At 34.0% G+C, this 21,728-nt stretch overlaps 1 protein-coding gene across 3 annotated transcripts in view; it reads left to right on the forward strand.

The window, feature by feature from the left end:
* Window positions 1-21,728, forward strand: part of LOC145303474 (uncharacterized) — a 266,228-nt gene that overhangs the window by 117,915 nt on the left and 126,585 nt on the right. For all 3 annotated transcript variants that reach the window (XM_080144825.1, XM_080144826.1, XM_080144827.1), the window contains 5 exons: window positions 2,557-2,676; window positions 10,535-10,639; window positions 13,386-13,537; window positions 17,517-17,609; window positions 19,796-20,000. In XM_080144825.1, coding sequence (XP_080000951.1) covers window positions 2,557-2,676; window positions 10,535-10,639; window positions 13,386-13,537; window positions 17,517-17,609; window positions 19,796-20,000 — 675 coding nt within the window. The remainder of the gene's footprint in view (window positions 1-2,556; window positions 2,677-10,534; window positions 10,640-13,385; window positions 13,538-17,516; window positions 17,610-19,795; window positions 20,001-21,728) is intronic.

Genomic DNA, 21,728 nt, shown 5'->3' on the forward strand with positions numbered 1-21,728 from the left:
GCACTCTTTAGATACTTGCACCTTAATACATGTATTTGGTGATTTTAATGTCCATCTCAAGTAGTAGCAGATTGGTTTCTCAAACTATACAGATGCAGCTGGTAAAAGCCTGTCTAGTTTCTCTATATCTTATTTCCTTTCATAGACTGTCAATGTTTCGATTTACCTCCGAGATTGTGAGGATAAGCAAGTCTCACTTCTTGATCTATTCTTGACTACACTACCTGTGGCTTGTATGATGAATGCCTTGTCCCATCACCATAATGTTGCATCTCTGTGCTCTGAACTTACAGCACTGGTACCTTCTCAACATAAATACACCTGACTAATCTAATCCTGCAAAATCCTGCAACTTCACTGTAGAGATGCACAGATGCTGGAGATCCTTTTACTCTAGTAGTTTCTTCCTTTAAACTACTAGACTTTGGAATTCCTTCCCTGTTTCATGCTTGCTCAACTGTACTATAACATGCAGAAATTTAAATGTAATGTGAACTGACATCTCATTGCTGAGCTCTGTACTTATACCGTCCTTGATGGCATGGTCAATAATTCATCATAGCACCTTTCATTTCCCTGGCAATGTACTTTGCTAAAGGTGAATATAAAAACAAAAAAATACTCTTCAACTGATACTGCAGTATGCCACATGAAACACAACTGGATGTCCTCATCGGTAGTCATCGCCAAACGCAAAATTTCCATTTCTGAATTTCGTAAACCATCTTCTACAGGTTCTTTCAGTCAGGCATTTTTCAGTGTATGTGGATAGCATTATCACTACAGTTTTTACATCTGTTTAACATGTTTGTATGTGTAGGATAACTTTTAGGAGTTATTATTTCTTACTCACTAGGAGTTCTTACATCAGTCCTTATTAACTTGCCTTTTCATGTGAGGAGACTCTAGTTGCCCAAAAAGGGGTACTCTGGCTTGGGACAAAAATAAAAATTAGTTCAGTTTAGGAGGACAAAAAGAAATATTATTAGAAAAGTCATTATCAACAGTTTATTGCTGAAAAATGGTGACTTTCTCTCGAGTTTGAGTGATAACTCCTATTTCTGTTACTCCTTATTCCATTAGTACTAACTTACTAGACTTTTTAGCCCATTAAAAACCGGCAAAAGTTATCACCCATGAACTTTGAATGAGTGCTTTAGGTAAGATTGATGGTTGAATATTCTTAAATTTGTACTTATTTTTGTATTAAATATTAGTCTCTATCAATCCCTAACTATGCATCAAATGGACACTATAATAATCTACACCTTAGAACAAAGGTTCATGCAAAATTTCAGCCAGATCAGCCTAGTAGCTTCTGAGAAAAAGTGTAACAGACTATGAGAAATCACACGCTGTTTATGAGTGATTTTTCTGGATTAATGCCAGAAGGTAATTTTTATTTAAAGTGAATTTTGTGATTAATAATTTAACGAGAGAAATGGATGAAAGGATGAATAAAATATAATTTAAATCGAGCAATGAATTTGAAGATTTGTCACTGCATGCAACGCAAGATAAAGCAAGATTTTGTATTATTTTGACTACTGTTTTCATTTCGGATGTTATTTGAATAACATTTTGACTAACGTAATCTTTGCACTTCTCCGGGTGTATTTTGTTGAACTTTGGAATCTATACAAAATTTTAAAAAGAACCCTTTATTTAATTCACAAGCTAATGTATTTTCATTCTGACCATGATAGAAACTTAAGCAATTTATAATTGTATTCTTAGTATGAACCTTTAACCTCTAGAAAACTGTCACTTAAAATACAATTATGAATTACTTATGGGCAATGGTTGATGGAATGAGAGCAATTTACCCTCATGGATTTTTTTTTTTTTTTTTTTTTACAAGCTAAAACACTAATTACAGCTAAAATGCTAAATATTATTATTTTTCCAAGTTTACACATTTCTTTATTTTGCAAAATCAGTGTGGCAAAAAGATGTTTTTTTTTTATTGAAAGTAGGGTTAAATAGTTTTGAAATTTCATAATTAAAAAAAAAAAAAATGGAAACTAAATATAAAACAAATGTTATCGATTTGTTAGCTTATTTATTTGTATTAAAAATCTGTTTTTGACATAAGAAAGTTAGGTTTATTAAAAAAAATTAAACTAAAGTCTATATGATTCATTTTGCAATCTGTTATATATAGGACAAAGATGTGTTTGGATGTTCAGCTAAAACTTGAAAAATACACATCCACAAAGTGAAACACTAGGTGACTTTTAAATCACTAGGAATGTTTACATAATTGAAACAGTTATGAATTCCATTAACCGGATCAAATATGTATTTGCTAATTGATAAAAAAATATAATAAAGATTGTTACACCATTCGTTTTTCATTTTTTTTTCATCTGTAGCATTTTCTTACAGGAGTTTGAAAAGTATTTACTTGCTATGGATTGAATTTTGTGTTTCCTTACATGAAGTGAAAGTGTTATGGGGTGGGGTCAAATGTAGTGTTTTTTGTTTTTGTTTTAGAGGGGAAGGAATGTAGTGATATTATGCATTCTTTTAATTCATTGTTTTTTATTCTTACAGCCAATATTTATTCAGAAAATATTGAAATGAGTCATAGGCGTCGCATTATGGACATTCATTCCTCAGCTGCTACCCTTACAAACAAACTGAGGAATATTTATAAACAAAGTTCAGCTATGGGTAAGTTTTTTTTTATATACAGTGATTTTCTTTTTTCATTGATTTTTCTTTTTGTTTTTTCGTTCTTTTGTTGATTTTCTTTCTTTGATTTTTTTGTTGATTATTTTTTCTGTTGATTTTTTTTTTTTTTCTGTTACTTGATGGTGATGTTTCTTCATCGTTTCTTCTTCATCGTTTCTTCTTCATTGTTTCTTTTTCAATTTTTCTTTTTCACTTTTTTCTATTTTGATTTTTGTTTTTTGTTTTTTTTGTTTTGTTTTGTTTTTTGTTTTTTTCCTTGTCGTTTTTTTACTTTTTCATTTTCTTTTTTCTTTTTCGTTATTTTTCTTTTTCATTTGCTTTTTCTTAATTTTTAAATTTTTTTTACTAATTAGGTCACTACTTATTAAAATCGGGGGTGGGGGCTTGAGGATAAGAATTAACATTGTCAATTAGATGATGAATAACATCATGGGTGAATTGGAAACAATAAGTGAATGGGCAGAATTTTATTATTGCAGGGTCATAGAAATACTTGATATAATATCCAAGTGCATGGACCTACTGCCAAGATAAGTCCATAGACGTTTTTACATCTTGTAAACGGATTCTGATATAAAAGCTGCACTCTACATCATCTCTCTGGTCTTATTCAATGCAATTTCTTCTTTTTTTTATTCTTAGATGGTTTTAAATTTTATGAAAGAATAAAATGGATGAAAACCAGAATGGATCCATTTGTAACACACACCCATTCAGTCTGAGAGGTTCATGATTAAAGGACATACCAACTAATGGCCATCAGAGCTTTTAATATTAATCCGTGGATGCATCTAAAAATAAATCCTGTTTTCAAGTATTTTTTTTATCAGGCTGATGAAAATGCTGTGTAAAACTGACTAACAGACAGAGCTTTTTATAGATATGTTTTGGACATATCTAATAAATCGAAGTGTAACCCTACCACTCCCACAAACTGTTATCTATAGAAAATGTAGTTACAAGTTATATGCAATTTCTCACCACAGATTTACAAATGTAACATTGTTTAGCCTCAGACCCTTCAAATGTATTAAGGCATTCACTGGTTACTCGAACCATGCCTATAACATCAGTTTAAGCTCCAATCCAAGGTGCACAAAATGCATAGTGCACAAAGTAGAGTGGCAACAAAATTTTTACACTAACAGGTTTTCGGCGATACGAGACCAGTATTTTCACTTCCGTAACTTTGGTTGTTAGTCATCGCTAAAATGTTCTTACAAAAGGTCACCATTCGGCTGAAAACCCGCATCACTGGAAAGGTCTAGTTTGTTGATATCGTGTTCTACTGTCACTGATGCACAGGGTGGACCATCTGTTACTGGTTATTGGAGCGATATCTGAAAAACTGAATCACTTTCAAACACGAAAAAGACAAATAATAATTAACAAGTCATCATTTTTTAATCAAAAATATTTATTGGGTTGTATACCAACTGCTGGAAAACTGCTTCTGTGGTACCAGTTTACAAGAATTCTGGCAAAAGAACTGACCCATTAAATTATCGCCCCATTAGCATCCTCCCTCTTTTCACCAAAATATTTGATATTCTAATTGTAATCTCTGAACGTATATACCATGCACTGGATAAAGCAAGGGAGGCTAGGGCAGTAGCCCTAGATATATCTAAGGTTTTGAGAAAGTATGGCATGATGGTCTTCCAATGAAAATCAGATCCTATGGTATTACTGGAGGAATACTTATAATTGAATCCTTCTTAAATAAGAGAAGAATCCAGGTTGTCCTCAATTGTTTTATGTCTAAACAATATGATATAAAGGTGTCGTATACCTCAGGGGTCGATCTTTGGACCTTTCTTATTCCTCATATTTATCAATGACCTCCCTGATAAAATTGTCTCGGAGATGGGTATATTTGCCGACAGACATGAGAGGAAAACAAATGAACATGTATCCAACAAAAATGAATGGTAACATTCAATACTGCCAAGACTAAGCTTCTTTCCTTTAATAACTACAAGAAACCTTCTCAACAACTAATAGCCATGGCTAAAGATACATTACCTGAAAATACTTCATTCAAACTCCTCAGTTTAACATTCAGGGGGAACATTAGTTGAATCAGATACTTTGAGGGTATTGCTAAGGCTGCTGCAAAGGTGAGCTCTCTCTACCATCCTAGAAAGTTAAAGTTACGCTTGAGAGTATATGCCCTTGTATGGATTATTGTCTCTCCCTCTTAGACAGGGTTCACCAGCCTAATAGATCTTGCACTATCAGCTAGGCTTCAACCGCCGTCCCATCGATGAAAATGTTGCATCCCTCTGCCTGTTTTACAAGTATTTTTATAGTAGGTGCTCCAATGAACTGCAAGCCCTTGTACCCCCTTGATGTAAATACCCCCCCCCCGACAAACCTGACAAACAGCAAAATCCCACCACTACACAGTAGAAATCCCTAGATACAAATTCCAAAATTTCATCATGACAAGTTTCAAGAAAAAATACACGATTAAACCCGGTTCTCCAACTTCCAACGTAGACCCCTACTACCATGTCTCCTTCTCCAACATCAGGGGTCTACGTTCTAACCTTCCAGAGGTTGAAACCCAATTACAGGAGACTAAACCAGACCTTTTATTTTTAAGTGAAACTGGCATTGGACAGGCTATTTCCCTTGATGAGTTTGCAATTACAGGATACTCTAACTTAACTTCTAAATCTGACCCCCAAGATCGCCATGGGCATGGAATATGTGCCTATATTAAAGATAGCTTTCCATGTGGGAGGGACATCTCCAGGGAAGATCCTAACTTACCTTATATGTGCTTCCGGGTTGCTTTAGCTCACACTACTGCATTTATATTTACTCTCTATCGCCCCCACAACAGCGGAGTTACTATCTTTCAAAGCATATCTGAGAAAATTGACCAAGTCCTTTCTACTTATCCTTCAGCTAACATTCACGTATGTGGAGACTTCAATGTTCACAACGTCGAATGGTTGACCCACTCAAACAAGACCGATGATGAGGGGAGGTTCTGTCATGATTTCTCCATTGCCTATGACCTCACTCAGATTGTTCAGGAACCTACCCGTGTGCCCGATAATGACGGCCAGTATGCGAGCCTACTAGACCTTTTTCTCACAACTTGCCCTGAACTATGTTCAGTTTCTGTTCTGTCGCCTCTTGGATCTTCCGACCACTCTGTTGTATCAATTAAGATAAAAATGATATGTAATAAGTCCCCAGACGTACCTCTTCATCGTACAGTATATCGATACACTAAGGCTGACTGGGATAGCTTCCGTACATTTATATCTGATCTACCTCTGCATTCCATGTTTAAAAAGGATGTGTCCTCTATAGTATTAGACCTAACTGAATGGTTAATTGTAGGTATTGACCATTTCATACCCTCTAAAAAGTTTCAGCAAAAACCTAACAGCCAGCCATGGTTCTCTCCAGAATGTGCTGCTGCCATTGCGCACAGAAATCACTTTTTCCACTGCTTCAAACGTAATAGATGTATGGAAACTAAAGCCGTTTTCAGGACTGCCAGCAACCATTGTAAGAAAGTAATAAGGAACGCAAGAAAGTTGTATGCTCAATCTGTTAAGTCCAAAGTAGCTGAGCAGCGGCTTGGTTCCCACCAGTTTTGGCAAATAGCAAACAGAATCCTGAACAGAAGCGTGTGCTCCATCCCAACTATTATCAATGGATCTGAGGTAATCTCGTCAGCATCAGACAAAGCCAAACTCTTTGTCAAGAACTTTGCAGCTAATTCTACCCTTTGCGACCAAGACCGCCAACCCCCAATATTTCCTCTTGTATCAGAAAACACGCTATGTGATATACGTATATCTGTACGTGATGTTGCCAAACTAATCAAAAACCTTGATTCCAGTAAAGCAACTGGCCCTGATGGTATTCCAATCATAGTACTCAAAAAACTTCAACCTGAACTAGCGCCCATACTTACAAAACTGTTTAAACGTTGTCTTAAGGAGAATAGTTTCCCATCTCCCTGGAAAATCTCATCAGTATGCCCTGTATTTAAGAATTCAGGTGATCGCTCATCCCCCTCTCAGTACAGGCCAATAAGTCTCCTGTGCGTCATGAGTAAGTTGCTAGAATCTGTATTAAATACAGAAGTAATCAAACATCTCAACAAAAATAACCTTCTTAGTGACACTCAATATGGTTTCCGTTCTGCTAGATCTACAGCAGATGTCCTTACAGTTATATCGCATAGGATTAGCAAATCTCTCGACGGTGGCAATCTTTCTAGGGCAATTGCTCTTGACATATCTAAAGCCTTTGATAGGGTATGGCATAAAGGTTTACTTCATAAGATCGCTAGCTATGGTATAGCTGGAAAAGTCTTCTCAATTATTAAATCATTTCTTTCTGATAGATTCATAAGAGTAGTAGTTGAGGGGCAAAAATCAGAAGCTCACAATATTAATGCCGGTGTCCCTCAGGGATCCATCCTGGGCCCAACTCTTTTCCTGATCTACATTAATGATCTTCCAAATCATATCCTTACATCATTTGTAGACATTTATGCTGACGACACTACCATTTATGGTACCACATCTAAGACAGTAAACGAGCAAGTTCTCTCCAATTCTCTCTCCTCTGATCTTGAGCACGTAGTACAATGAGGAAAGGAGTGGCTGGTTACTTTTAATGCATCTAAAACCAAGCTTCTCTCTTTACATCATCAACATTCTAATCCACATTTGTCATCAATTGAAATGAATGGCTCTCGTCTTCAGGAGGCCTCAAGTTTTGACAAGCTTCTGGGCTTGACCATTACTCCTGATCTTAAATGGAACACGTATATCAAATCTGTTGCCAAGGCCGCTGGAAAAATGGTGGGATCTTTCTATCGATCCAGTAGATATCTCACTGCTGATGCTATTCTCTATCTATATAAGAGCCAGGTACGTCCAAGGATGGAATACTGTTGCCACATCTGGGCAGGAGCTGCTAGAAAGAACTTGTCCTGCCTTGATAGAGTTCAAAATAGACTTCGTAGCCTCGTAGGAGATGTCCTTTTCTCCTCCTTGCAACCTCTATCTCACAGAAGAGATGTTGCGAGTTTGTCTCTGATGTATCGTTATTTTCATGGAAAGTGTTCAACTGAGCTTCAATCTATGGTCCCCCCTCGCCAAACTTTCACAAGAAACACTCGTCTAGCTGTAAACACTATCAATAATTTCCCCCACTCTTTATCTGTGCCTAAACCTAAACGTAGATTCCATGAACAAAGCTTCTTTCTTAGAACTGCACGCCTGTGGAATTGTCTTCCGTTTTCCTGCTTTCCGGCTGACTACAATATGGTTTTGTTCAAGTCTAAAGTAAATAAGTTCTTGATGAGCCGTTCCATATAAGTTATTAAATTTACCAAATTTTCATTACTAATGATTACTATATTGACCAACTTCTACTGTACACTCTTTAACCCTTATCCTTGAGTGGCCTCTGGGCCTTGATAATGTGGTGATGCCTTTGTAAAAAAAAAAAAAAAAAAAAAAAAAAAAAAAAAAAAAAAATGTAAGAAAGCCTTCTACTCGAATAGTTTCTTTCCTAGGACTGCTAGATTTTAGAATTCCCTTTCTGGTTCCGGCTTCCCTGACTGTACTGACATGCAGAAGTTCAAGTGTCATGTAAACAGATATTTTGCTGCTCAGCTCCCTACATAGTACTCCCACAAATTATGTCCCAGATAGTAGCCCCCTACATCAAAGTGGCACTGTGCCTTGTTTGGGGTGAAAATGCAATAAATATATATCCATTTTCTTTTTATATATATAGTCATCCACATAGTACTTTTTCGCTGTATCACAGCTCATCAGTGCGGCTAGACAGGCAACTACTCCCAAGCCAGAATCGAAACCCGACCACCCAAATGAGTCAAAGGTTCTAACCATTATGCTATACAGCTGCTTCTATGCGGGTAGTGAATTAACGATGTTTTGACATCGTCCAAATGCCTAAGCTCGATTTGTTTATACAAAGAGCATCGCCTAATATGCTAATGGCAGTTTGTATTTGTATATCACTTCCCAATATGCTCAACCCAAGATAGGGAGCATTATATATATATATATATATTTGTAGTCATCGACATACAGTTCTGTTTTGTAAGATCACAACTCATCAGTGCCGCTAGACTAACACCTCTCCTAAGCCAAGGATCGAACCTAGAACCGTCGTGTTGACAGTCGGCAGTTCTACCACTCAACTACGGAAGCGATGCCCGCAAATAACCCGTCCGAATGTCTATTTAAATAAACATGCATCCACCACATGCTCTAGTCCGGCACTTCTGACTGACAAACAATATGGATTTAGACAAGCCCGTTCCACAGCTGACATCTTCACTGTAATCTCTGAACGTATATACCATTCACTGGACAAAGCGGGGGAGGGCAGAGCGGTAGCTCTAGATATATCTAAGGCTTTTGACAGGGTATGGCGTGAGGGTTTCCTCAGGAAAATTAAATCATACGGTATAACTGGTAGAATACTTAACATAATTAAATCCTTCTTAGATAAGAGAAAAATCCAGGTTGTCCTCGACGGTCGTACATCTAAACAGTTTGATATAAATGCGGGAGTGCCTCAGGGGTCTATCCTTGGACCTCTATTGTTCCTAATATTTATTAATGACCTCCCCGACAAAACTGCCTCTGAGATGGGTATATATGCTAATGACACCACGCTCTATAACAGGCATGACAGGAAAACAAATGAACACATAACTAAAGAAACCCTCTGCAAACCCGACAGGCAGCTAAATCCCACCCCCACACAGTAGAGATCCCTAGATGTAAAAGATCTTTCTACTTCAGTAGTTTCTTCCCCAGAACCGCTAGACTCTGGAATTCCATTCCAGGTCCCTGCTTCCCTAACTGTACTGACATGCAGAAGTTCAAGTGTAACGTGAACCGACATCTTGCTGTCCAAATCTCAACATAGTGCCCCAGTAGTTGCTGCCCCTGATAGTAGCCCCCTACACCAAAGTGGCAATGTGCCTTGTTTGGGGGTGAAAATGTAATAAAAAAAAAAAAAAAAAACTTGTACAGTGCTCAAACGGCTTGTTTGTAAACAAACCGCGAGCTTCGCCATTTTCAGCCAATTAAGTAGCGAGTGAGATTATTTACGACAGTGCTCAACCCAAAGAGGAAGGTTTTAAAATATATTTGTAGTCATCGTCATACAGTCCTGTTTCGTTGTATCACAACTCAGCAGTGCCGCTAGACTAGCACCTCTCCTAAACCAAGGATCGAACCTAGAACCGTCGTGTTGACAGTCAGCAGTTCTACCACTCTACCACGGAAGCGATGCCCACAAATAATCCATCCGAATGTCTATTTAAACAAACATCCATCCGCCACTTGTACAGTGCTGAAACTGCTTATATATATATAAATAAAAAGAAAATGGATAGTTATATTTTTCTGATTTTAAAAAAAAAAACGTTTTTGGATCAGCTTGGATTCTTGTTTTTAACTTAAACGTTAAGTTTTCAGTGATGTTTGGTTCATGATATTGATTTCAAAGTCTGGGTAAATTGAGACTGACACTGGCGTTGATTCGTCAGGTAAGTGCAAAGGTATCCCTTACTCGTCCAAGAACTCCTGCTTTTATTGACGCATCAGCCCTCCACTCTCTCTACAATCACCATATCTACCTCAATGATGTCTCTCTACATCATTTTCTGTTATCATTCTTCTAATATTCATATTTTATTTTCCTTTCAAACATCACATTATCTTACTTCTCCCCCTCCTCTTTCATAGGGAATGTTTTTCTTTTCTTTCCTAAATTCCTTTCCTATTGTCAGAATTTTTCTTTTTTATAGATCTTTCGGTGCCTCAAAGTAGTGAGCGTTATTCTCCCAAATGTGATACGTTGTCCGGAACCGGGCCTACTTATGTTGGTACTTTGCTGGATGATAACTTACCAGGTAAGACAAAATTTAAAAACAAAACTCGTTGTGAATAATTGCCATTTGAAAAAGGGGGAAAAAAAAAATGTTATCTTTAAACCTGTAAAATTGTTTCTGTTGATCATTTCTTTTTCATGGAAAGACAAGGCATGAAGTCACTTTATTTAAGGAGGTAACAAGAATGAAAGGCGATTATTGCAAAGATGAGCGATGCCTATTGACCTTAGTTTTGAAAAGACCAAGTCTGTAGGTCGAAGTAAAACAGCGAGAAGGAAGGGAGTTCCACAAGCTTGCTATATTTTTGAAAGAAGCTACTGGAATAAGAAGTTTTATTGCAATGAGGTATCAAAACAGTGAATTGATGGAGACCACAAACGAGCTGGAACAAAGGAAGCAGGGAATAAATCAAACAATTCTCAAGAACACCTGCCATAATAGTATTTATAAAAAAGGCAAACTATCAATATCTCATCTGTGAGAGAGAGAGTGACATTTTTTTTTCTTTTTACTTTTAAAGACTAATGTTTCTTTCTTTTATATTTGACTAGCGGGAGTACCTGGCATTGCCCGGGTGTTTGGAGGTGTGTGTGTAGGGGGGGGGTAAAGAATAAGCAAAGTAATAACCCTGTTTAAACTTTTTTAAAAAATTGTTAAAAAAAAAAAAAAAAAAAGAACAGCGAATGGACGTAAAACTTTAAAAGAATCGTATAAACAAAAACCAAAGAAAAGGAAAAAAAAGAAGAAAAAAAAGACACAGCGAAAAAAAAATGGTATAAATAGCCTTGTTTCAATATTAAAAGTTTAAAAATTGAAAAAAAAATATATCTGATAACTGGGATTGAACCTGCAATCTTAAGATAACAACGCTGTCCGGAAAAAAACAAAACAAAAAAAACAGCGAACAGATGTAAAACTTCTTTAAAAAAGTCAGATAAACAAAAACCCCAAAAAAGAAAACAAAATCAAAAAAACACAAAAAAAAAATATATCTTATAACTCGGATTGAACCTGCAATCTTAAGATAGTGACGCTGTCAGTTAATCCAATGCGCTATGGACAAGTAGACGAATGTAGGTCGGTTTTTATAATATTTAAACGAATTCAAGGTATGTCTTTTGTGTATATTGACGCATGCATAGAAGCCATCTTATTATGAAGATACAATTTTTTTTCCTCTATTCCCTGTAAAAAAGAGAGCCATTGAGGATGAGGGACTGAGTGCTTTTGGCCAATTTTTCAATATTTGTTGGCCGAAGGTTCGAGCTTGAAAATGATACATTTTCGCTTTTATATATAGAGATTTTTTTTTTTTTCGCATGAACACCACAATGAAAAAAACAAAAAACATCTGATTATTCACTAGTTATTGAGTGAAAAAGCTTTACAAAATCAATGAATGAAAAAACTTCATATTTGGATTATTCAGACTACTGTTCTCATCCTGATAATAATGACTTGGAGTTTCAAATTTTCCAATTTCTTGACAAGATTTGACCTCCTTAAATGATATATCCAAGAATTCTTAGGTGATATACTTTTCAGGAAGGGGTGAGATCATTTGAGATTTTTGTCTAGAATTGATATTTCTTTTACTGGCTAGTGTAGATTCTATCTTGGATAATCTTATGCCCTACTTATCTTGTGATCTTTTGTGTTTTCCTGAAACTGATTAGTAGTTTCAAGGTTCAGCCTGTTGGAACTCGCTTAAAATCACAGCATCTACAAAGAAATATGAAGTGGTTAATCATTCTTGCCAGTTTTTGATATAGATTTTCCAGTTTTTCTTTTTGCATATTAATTTAGGTCCGTACCTCTCATGACAGCCATATGGGCACATGCTTTTAAAATCTAACATGCGTTTACTCAAATCGTACATACACATACCTTCAATACACACCAGTTACCTGCGTTTGTCGTAATTCCTATTTGCCCAACAGGTGGCGCTCTCTACTTCCGCCTTTCTCTCTCTCTCTATCTTTCTCTTTTGATTCAAACCTTCAATGTGATGATTGACACGCTAATTATGCCCACGCCTCGACAGGGCGTCTACCTTTCTCATATTAAGAATGAATACACGTTAACTCTCGCATATAGTATGAACTCTTGTGATCACACATGGAAACATCCAAACACACATGCACCAAGAACATCCTAACTCCGTACATGTATATGCAAGGAACTCACAACGAGCATTCCACTTCATAGACACGTATATACTATGAACTCTTACGTATAAGGACTACTAACTGCATGTAAGAAATATACATGTGTACACACCACCACATCTTGTATTCTTCTATATTTCTGTATTAATAAATGCTCTTGTATGTGTGTAAATACGTAACTCTGTTTTGGCGTGCTTTATTCTGAATCTTCTCCTTAAATGTACTCGTAACACATGCCTTATTGTTGATTGTTTCATTTATGCTGTATGATCTACAAACGACAACCTTCATCCCTCTAGTAATCGAACACGCAACCTTCCCAATAATCGGTTCACAACACAGCCTACAAAGTGGGACCCCAGCCTATAACCGGCAACAAAACTGCACTGGGGTCTCCTACAGCCATGTTGAAAATGCCCGAAGGAAAGTAAAATGTTAACCAATGAAAACGCTGGAAATATGATTCGCTACTGGTGATTCTTTAAACAAAAATTGTATTATTAAATTCCTTCCTGGGGTTACAGGTTGCAAGCATGATGCCATAAAATGCATGATAGATTAATTTCATTTCATATTTGAAAGTTTCCTTTCCTTTTTAGGTGTTCTGAATTTGCGGTTGAAAGCTCAAGAAATATTTGAAAAAAAAGAGCAAGATGCAGCCACAAGAATCCAAGCAGTGTATCGAGGTTACATGGTTCGGAAGAATCTTAAATGGCAATATCTAACGGGTCTACCTGACATAGACAGTCAGGTATTGCTAAATTATTTCAATTTCAATATGATTTGAGCCCAAAACAGATTGTTTATAAATAGGTTCCAAAAAGGATCTATTCTCCTCCCTCTCACCTCTATCTGTTTATCCCCTCTAATCTACATACTTATATTTCCTTATTCCCTTCTCTGGTCTAACTCCTATTATTTACAATATACCACTCTTCTATCAATCCTTTTTCATCTATCCACTTTATGCCCCCCAACTATCTATCTCGCTCTCATATATCCTCTCCTTTTCTATCCCACCTCTGTATACCTCTCTCATCTATCATCCCCTTCATATACTCCTCATTTATCTATCCCTTTTTATTGTATATCCCCATATCTCCATTTATATTTCCCTATCTGTTTACTCTCCTGCCTTATTTTTCTAATCCAATGATAGGAATATTTTTTTATTTAACATATAAAGTTATCCTGTAAAATTTTCCAAGTTAAACACAAACAGCAGTTAATCTGATAAATCAAACTTTGCTTCTTAATAGTCAATTTTCATTTGTTATTGATAATATTAGCTACAATATAGAATATACAATATACTTAGCTACAGTTTCCTAAATGGTCTCTCATCTGGTACTGGTCAGGCTCATCGTTGCTTAACTTTGATGATCTGATGGGAACCAGTATGTGCCACTGTATGTACTCTCTGCTTATCTCTGCATTGTTTCCAGTTGTCTTGAACTTGTATACACTTGCTACTGTAATTAGACATTGTCAACTCAGGAGAGGTGTAGTTAGTGATTGTGCAACTCTTGCTGCAACAATTTCACACACAGGCACAATTTAGTGAGTGTCCATAGTCTGACAAGATTGAACGGAGACGTTTTTTTAGCTACAATTTATTTTAAAAAAAAGTGTGCTAATATAACATATTTTTAAATAATCATCTAAAAATAAAAATCAGCAAGGAATTAACTTATTTTAAACTGAAGACTATGATAGGAGTTCTCAAAGTTTAAAGATATGCATGAAAAATAAAGGATAAAATGACTTCACTGCATTCCATGCAATGCCAGGTAGTTAAAACTCTATACAAGGGACGTTCCAAAAGTAATGTACCCTATTTTTTATTCCACCTAAATGGATCAGAGGGGATTGCAAATTGCATTGTTATGATGACTGACCTTACACGTTCCTGATCTTAAAGTTTCATCTGTCTGTTGCAAATATTGATGCAGAAAAGATTGAACCGATCAACATTTTTGGCACTTGCTGAATTTATGAAGCTGATGCACAGTTAATAATTACTGCCCCCTTAAGTACGCAATAACCCTTATCCCCAAGTGGCTTCTGGGCCTTGATAAGTGGTGACTACCTTGTAAAAAAAAAAAAAAAAAAAAAAAAAAAAAAAGATGGGTCCATTGATTTCAAAGTAGTTAGAGAGATGTGAGTGACGAAGCACGCTCTGGACTTTTATGACTGAACCATGAAAAGAGGCTGGCAAACGTGCATTGAAAATGGTGATGACTATGTAAAAGAAATTAATTCTGGATCATGAAAGGTTGCTCGTTTTAATGGTACCACCCTTGTCTTCATAACTTTTCAACGTTTTAATTTTTTAGTTAAAATATAGGAGGCTTTACTTTTAGAATGATCCTCTTACTATTTACTATTTATAAATATATAAGTATGATTGCTTGTCCTTTTATAAAACTATATTTTCTGTTTTCATTCAAAGAAAACATATTGATTACTTCTAAATCAGTAACGTGTAAAAAAAAAAAAAAACTGGAAGAAAACTCATTGTCAGAATTATGGAATGTAAAATAAAAATAGTTTATTATGTTAAAATGTTCAATTCTTGACAGTATTATTCATGTAATTATTGAATTTATTCTGCCCTTAACTCCTCAGAAGAAAAGGAACTTCATATACTGTTTAAACAAAAACCAAGACTTCAAAAAATGGGTTGATAGCAACAAAAAAGTGTATTTCATTGTTAGTTACAATTGTTTCAAGACCATTTGGACAAATTCAAACAATATGTCATTTGAAAATTTTCACACGTACAGCCTTTCTTCAGACTTATTAAATAAAAAACACTTTAACAATAAAACATTAAGGAAAAGAAACATTTCCTTTATAAGGGAAAGAAAACAAGTGAGAACACTTTACCTCTATCGCATCATTGCAAAGTATTTTTTAAAGATTTATATAATCTACCTATTTTCGTATCTTTATTTAAAAAAAAAAAGAATTTCAAACTAAATATTTTTTTAAAGATTTATATATCTACCTATTTTCGTATTTTCTTTAAAAAAAAAAGGACGAATTTCAAACCAAATATCGAACGATGTTACCACTAATTACCTATGTCCATTAAATATGTTTTATTAATACCATTTATTGGTTTCTTAAATTAGATTTCTATATTTCCTTATTTGAATAAACTTTTTTTTTTTTTTAAATATTTATTTTTTGATTTTTTGATTCTTTAACTTTTTTATATTTATAAACAGGACTAATCAACTAAGTTAAATCGTTACGAAACTACGTAAGTGTCATATCGGGAATTTTTTCTGTTTACAAAATTATCTGCTAGCTTATGTGATTTAGGACAGATTTAAGTTCAAACCTTATTCAATAAGGAAATTAAGTCTAAACATTATTTTATATTTAGTTCATTTTAATTCTTACAGAATCATCTCCCTTCTTCTTCTAAAATATCCGATAATCGTTAATCTTAATAAGGGTGAACGAATGAAAAATAAAAGAAAATATAAAATTAAAAAAGATAAAAATAATAAATAGATTGAGATCTTTAATTTTAAATGAAGAATGGAAATGAACTAAATATAAAATAATGTTTAGACTTTATTTCCTTATTGAATAAGGTTTAAACTTAAACCTGTCCTAAATCGCATAAATAAGCTAGCAGATAATTTGGTAAATAAACAGAAAATTCCCAATATGAAATTACATAGTTTCGTAACAATTTAACTTAGTTGATTAGTCAGATTTAAAAAAATATAAAAACATTAAAAAAATAAATATTTAAAAAAAAAAAAAGTTTAATCAAAAAAGGAAATATAGAAATTTAATTTAAGAAACCGATAAATGGTATTAATAAATCATATTTAATGGACATAGGTAATTAGTGGTAGCATCGTTCGATATTTGGTTTGAAATTCGTCCTTTTTTTTTTTTTCTTTAAAGAAAGATATGAAAATAGGTAGATATATAAATCTTTAAAAAAAAATTTAGTTTGGAATTCGGTCCTGGATATGACCTTAAACTATATCAAGTTGTGAGGCCCCAGCTTGCGGGCTTTGGAGAGTGTGGAGCCATCCTTTAATTGCCATTGCTCCCAGGTCCACTCTGACCTGGAGTGGTAGTACCTGTTAGGGTCCCAACTATGGGTTGAATAGAAACCGACTTGAAAACAACAAATATATTATATTAAAAAATTTTTCTTCCGAATCCTTGGATTCGGCATTTAATAACCTGAAAATGGTTTATATGCGTTAAAACAAAAACAACCAACATTAGTTTGAAATCTGTTTTTTTTTTTTTTTTTTTAAATAAAGATACAAAAATAGGTAGATATATAAATCTTTAAAAAATACTTTACAAAGGATGCGAAAGAGGTAAAGTGTTCCCGCTTGTTTTCTTTTCCTCATAAAGGAAATGTTTCTTTTCCATAATGTTTTATTGTTAAAGTGCTTTTTATTTAATAAGTCTGAAAAAAGGCTGTTCTTGTGAAAATTTTCAAACGACATATTGATTGAATTTGTCCAAATGGTCTTGAAACAATTGTAACTAAAAATGAAATATACTTTTTGTTGCCATCAACCCATTTTTTGAAGTCTTGGTTTTAGTTTAAACAGTATAATATATATATATATATATATATATATATATATATATATATATATATATATATATATATATATATATATATAATTATTATTATTATTTGCCATATTTTCTACCTTTTATGTGTATCTACTTTTCAGTCAACATGTGCTTTTCAACCAAATTCTTTCCAAGACCAATCTGATGCATCTTCTGTTACTTCATGTGATTTAAGGAAACCTCCTAAATTTAAGGTTAGTCTCCTTTTTAAAGACCACATATTTATTCAGCACTCCTGATTATGTTAACAACTGAAAAGAATGAGTTTAGCACAGCACCATATCTGACTTCACTCAAGCACCACAACTTTGGAGGTAAACAAAATATATATACAACTTGATTTGGTCTCTGAATGGTATTTTCTTTTTATTAAAACACCCAAAACCATTTGTATTTACTTAGAAAAAAGTATATTTATATCAAACGTTGATGAATGAATTATAGACGCATTGAGACAAATTTTGGTTATTTGATAACTTCTTTAATAAAAATTTTTTTTTCTTACAATCCTTAATAAACTGATACACTGACATATTGTTCTAGGTTATATCTGAAAATAGTTAATATCCATATTATTTTGATAAATTTTCTCTTAAGATTATGGATGTGTAATATGAGTCCTAAAGATCTGATGACATTGGTGGAAAATTAAATCTGGACAGTACAAAGTGATGTGTGTATAACAGGAGACTTTGTTGGTTTGATCACATCAAAAGAGTGAATGAGAATACCTGTGTCATTAGATATATGACAGTTGAGGTAGCACGGCCAGTTACCTGTGGAAGGCCCAAAGAAAACATGGGAGGAAGTGATAAGGATGGATTTGAGAGAAAGAAGGGTAAATGAAGACCTGGTCAAAGATAGATTACTTTGAAGTTGATTTCTAAAACACATTCAACACATAACAGATGTTAATCAAATATGAAGATCTTTTTTCTAATTCACCAAAAAGTGCAGCATTAGAATTTAAAAAGAACTGGATGAAACAGCAAAATTATATATTTGATAAAATTCTAATAATATTTGTGAAAAATTTAGAAAATGAAAAAATTAAAAAAAAAAATAAATAAATGATTGAGTGAATTAAACTGCAGCTTTTATGAAACGTGTGCAGAAATTCAGTAGTTTTTCATTCTCAATAGACTATTTTATATTCAAATACTTCAACATCTACTCAATAGTCCTACAACAATATGCGGACCTTGGCAAGAGAGATGCATGTTGGAGTAATGACTTGGAAGAAATCACTGAATGAAATCTTCGCTACTCGCTTTATAAGAGCCAAGTACTTCCTGCCAAGTTCCTTGCCAAGAAACTTCTCAACAAGATCCAAAACTCAGTTGAGCTGGGGTTGGTCTTGTTTTTCTTTGAGAAGAAATTCTGCTAGGATCAACTGTGCAATACACAGGTGATTATCCTACATTTGCCCAAAGTCCCATGTGTCATGAAAACTCAAGTCAAACTGATAATGTTTGGGTTTGTTTCCAATGAAAGCTGCTCCACAAGGGACCAAAAAAGAGACTTGAATAAAAAAAAAACATCTGAAGATGCAGCTTTTTAAAGATGGGTTAGTCTGTAAATTGCGCAAATTTCCTAACATTTTCAGTCACCAGCTTATATGCATTTGATTAGGACTGACTTAAAGCAAAATGTCCAGTGAAGCATGCATTTTTTGATATTTTGGATGGTTATAACTCCAGTTCTAATGGGCCGATTTTAAAAAACTAAAGATGATATTTCTTTGTTCTTTTCAATTATGCTTGATTTGAGTTTATTCGACGTAAAGAAACAAATGGTGTGGTATTGGTGCCAGGTTTTTAAGCCGGTTTTGAACTCCATCAAAACTGGATAGGGTGTGCCAAGCAGCTCCATCTCAGATGTGGCAACAGTACTCCATTTTAGGACATACCTGGCTGTTATACAGATAGAGGATTGCAGCGGCAGTGAGATACCTTCTGGAGCGCTAGAGTAATCTAACCATTTTTCCAGCAATCTTGGCAACAGATTTGATATGTGTTCCATTTCAGATCAGGAGTGAAAAAAGCTTGTTAAGACATGGAGCTTCTCTAAGACGAGAGCCATTCATTTCAATTAGGGCGTGATGGGGGTTGGAGCGATTATGATGAAAGGAGAGAAGCTTGGTTTTTAATGCATTAAAATTAACCAACCACCTTTTCCCCTATGGCACCATCGTAAGACCAGAAGAGAGAGAATCAGAAAGATCTTGGTCATTGCTGGCTTTTGAAGTGTTGCTATAGATTGTGGTGTTGTCTGCATAAATGTCTACAAATGATCTAAGAATGTGATTTCGGAAATCATTGTTGACATTGTTTTATTTCTTATATCTATTCATTTTTTTAACTTTTTTTTAAATTTTCAGAGCCTCTTTCATAAGAATTTGGCTGCAGAGCGCCGTAGTGTGAATCCAAGTCGTGTTCCATATACAAATGAAATAAAAGACTATAAGTGCCAACCAAGATCATTAACCGTTTATCCGAAATATCCATGGGAAGAAGATGCTACAACTGACAAGTTCAGTATTGTTAATATATTTGCATCAAAATATAAGAATTTTCTTCCAACAGGTAATTTTATATAAGTTTTCTATTCTTGTTGTGTTTGGGATTTTCAGATTTAATCAAATGTCATGTACAAGAAACTGTTTGTTGGTAAGTCTATTAAGTTAGAAATAGCATTTTCTTTAATCTCTTGAGCTTCAGTTTGAAATAATATTTGATTGTTGTTGATCTCTGAAATGTTAGTTTAAAATGGTATTTTCTTTGGTTTATAATTCATTTTCTTTTATTATAATCTTCCATTTTTTTTTCACGTACAGTTAGTAACTGTATAAGTCTATTAAATGTTTCCCTATGCTCAAATATTGCATTTTAGTAACTTTTCTTTTAATAACATTTTTTATTCTAAGAATATCCGCACAAATTGTAAATGAAGCAAACATTTCGCTTGCTCATAAGACTTGTGACTTTTTAAAATATCCAAAATTTGTCATTAGCTTTGTTCCAAATTTATAAAAAAAATTGGATTGTTTTTTTTTCTTTTGTTTATCTAGTTTTACAGCAATATTAAAAACTATTTGAAAAAAAGAAAATAAAGAAAATAGCACAAAAGGTTTATTATGTACGTCCATGTTAGATTTAAAAGACACCAAACAATCATGCAAATTTGTCATGTATTTTTTTGAAAAAAGAACACATTTCAATGGTGATATATCTTGTCCACCAATCTTCTCTTGCATTAAGGTCAAGTGACATATGCAGTCATCATAATAATACTGGCTAGTTACCACTCAAATTTTATTTTATTTTATAAAAACAAAAAATACTAAATAAATAAATTTGTAAATTTTGGTGTAGAGGCTTTTTTTAACCTAAAGGTACATAAGTTTTTATGCAGTTGTAATTTATTAAATATTGAGGTAAAACTGGATAAACACTTTTTTTAAAACAAATATTTGTGATCTCCAGGAACAATTTAGTTTGAGCAAGATTGAAAAAATGCTTACCCCCCCCCACCACCAACATTGGCAGAAATTGCAAATGTTCATCTCTATATATAAAAGCGAAAATGTGTGTATGTATGTTTGTATGTATGTATGTGTGTTTGTGTGTCTGCTAAAAACTTTCGACAAACAGAACAAAAATTGACAAACTTGGTATCATATTAAAGCTCCACCTTCGCCCGAAAAATATAAAAAAATTGGCCAAAAACGTTAATTTTTTTTCACCCTGAAATCGACAATTTTCTACGGGGAGGGGAGTCAACAAAAACCGTCCTCTCATGACGACGCCCGGTTCTACTCATGCGTCAGATGACGTCATGACCTGATTTAGTTTAAATAGTTGAAGAACTGACTAAATTTCATGTACGTCGTGTTAGCTCAGTTGGTTAGAGCGTTGGTTCATTATTTAAACGTTTTGCGTTCAAATCGTGTGAGATTTTCTTTTCTTTTTTTTTTTTTTTTGATTTTTAAAATTATTTAAGCCATTTTTCATGTAACGTTCGTTTTTCTGGGTTTTTTTTTTTTTTTTTACTTAGCTTATTCTTAGGTTTTCATTAACACCCCCGACCACACACTCAAAAACACCCGGGTTCCCACCGATTTTTTTAAATTTTAATATCGAAACCGGCTTATTTAAGCCATTTTTCACATGTTTTTTTTTTTTTTTTGGTTTTAACGTTTGTTTTTCTGTTTTCTTATTTGTTTTTGTTTTTTCAATTTTTACATTTAACATCGTTCGTTTGCCTTAAGTTAGTTTTTTTTTTTTTCAATGTTTTTATTTTTTATTTTTTTT

This window comes from Euprymna scolopes, chromosome 19, assembly GCF_053919585.1.
Source record: "Euprymna scolopes isolate OS-2025 chromosome 19, ASM5391958v1, whole genome shotgun sequence".
NCBI lineage: Eukaryota > Metazoa > Mollusca > Cephalopoda > Sepiida > Sepiolidae > Euprymna > Euprymna scolopes.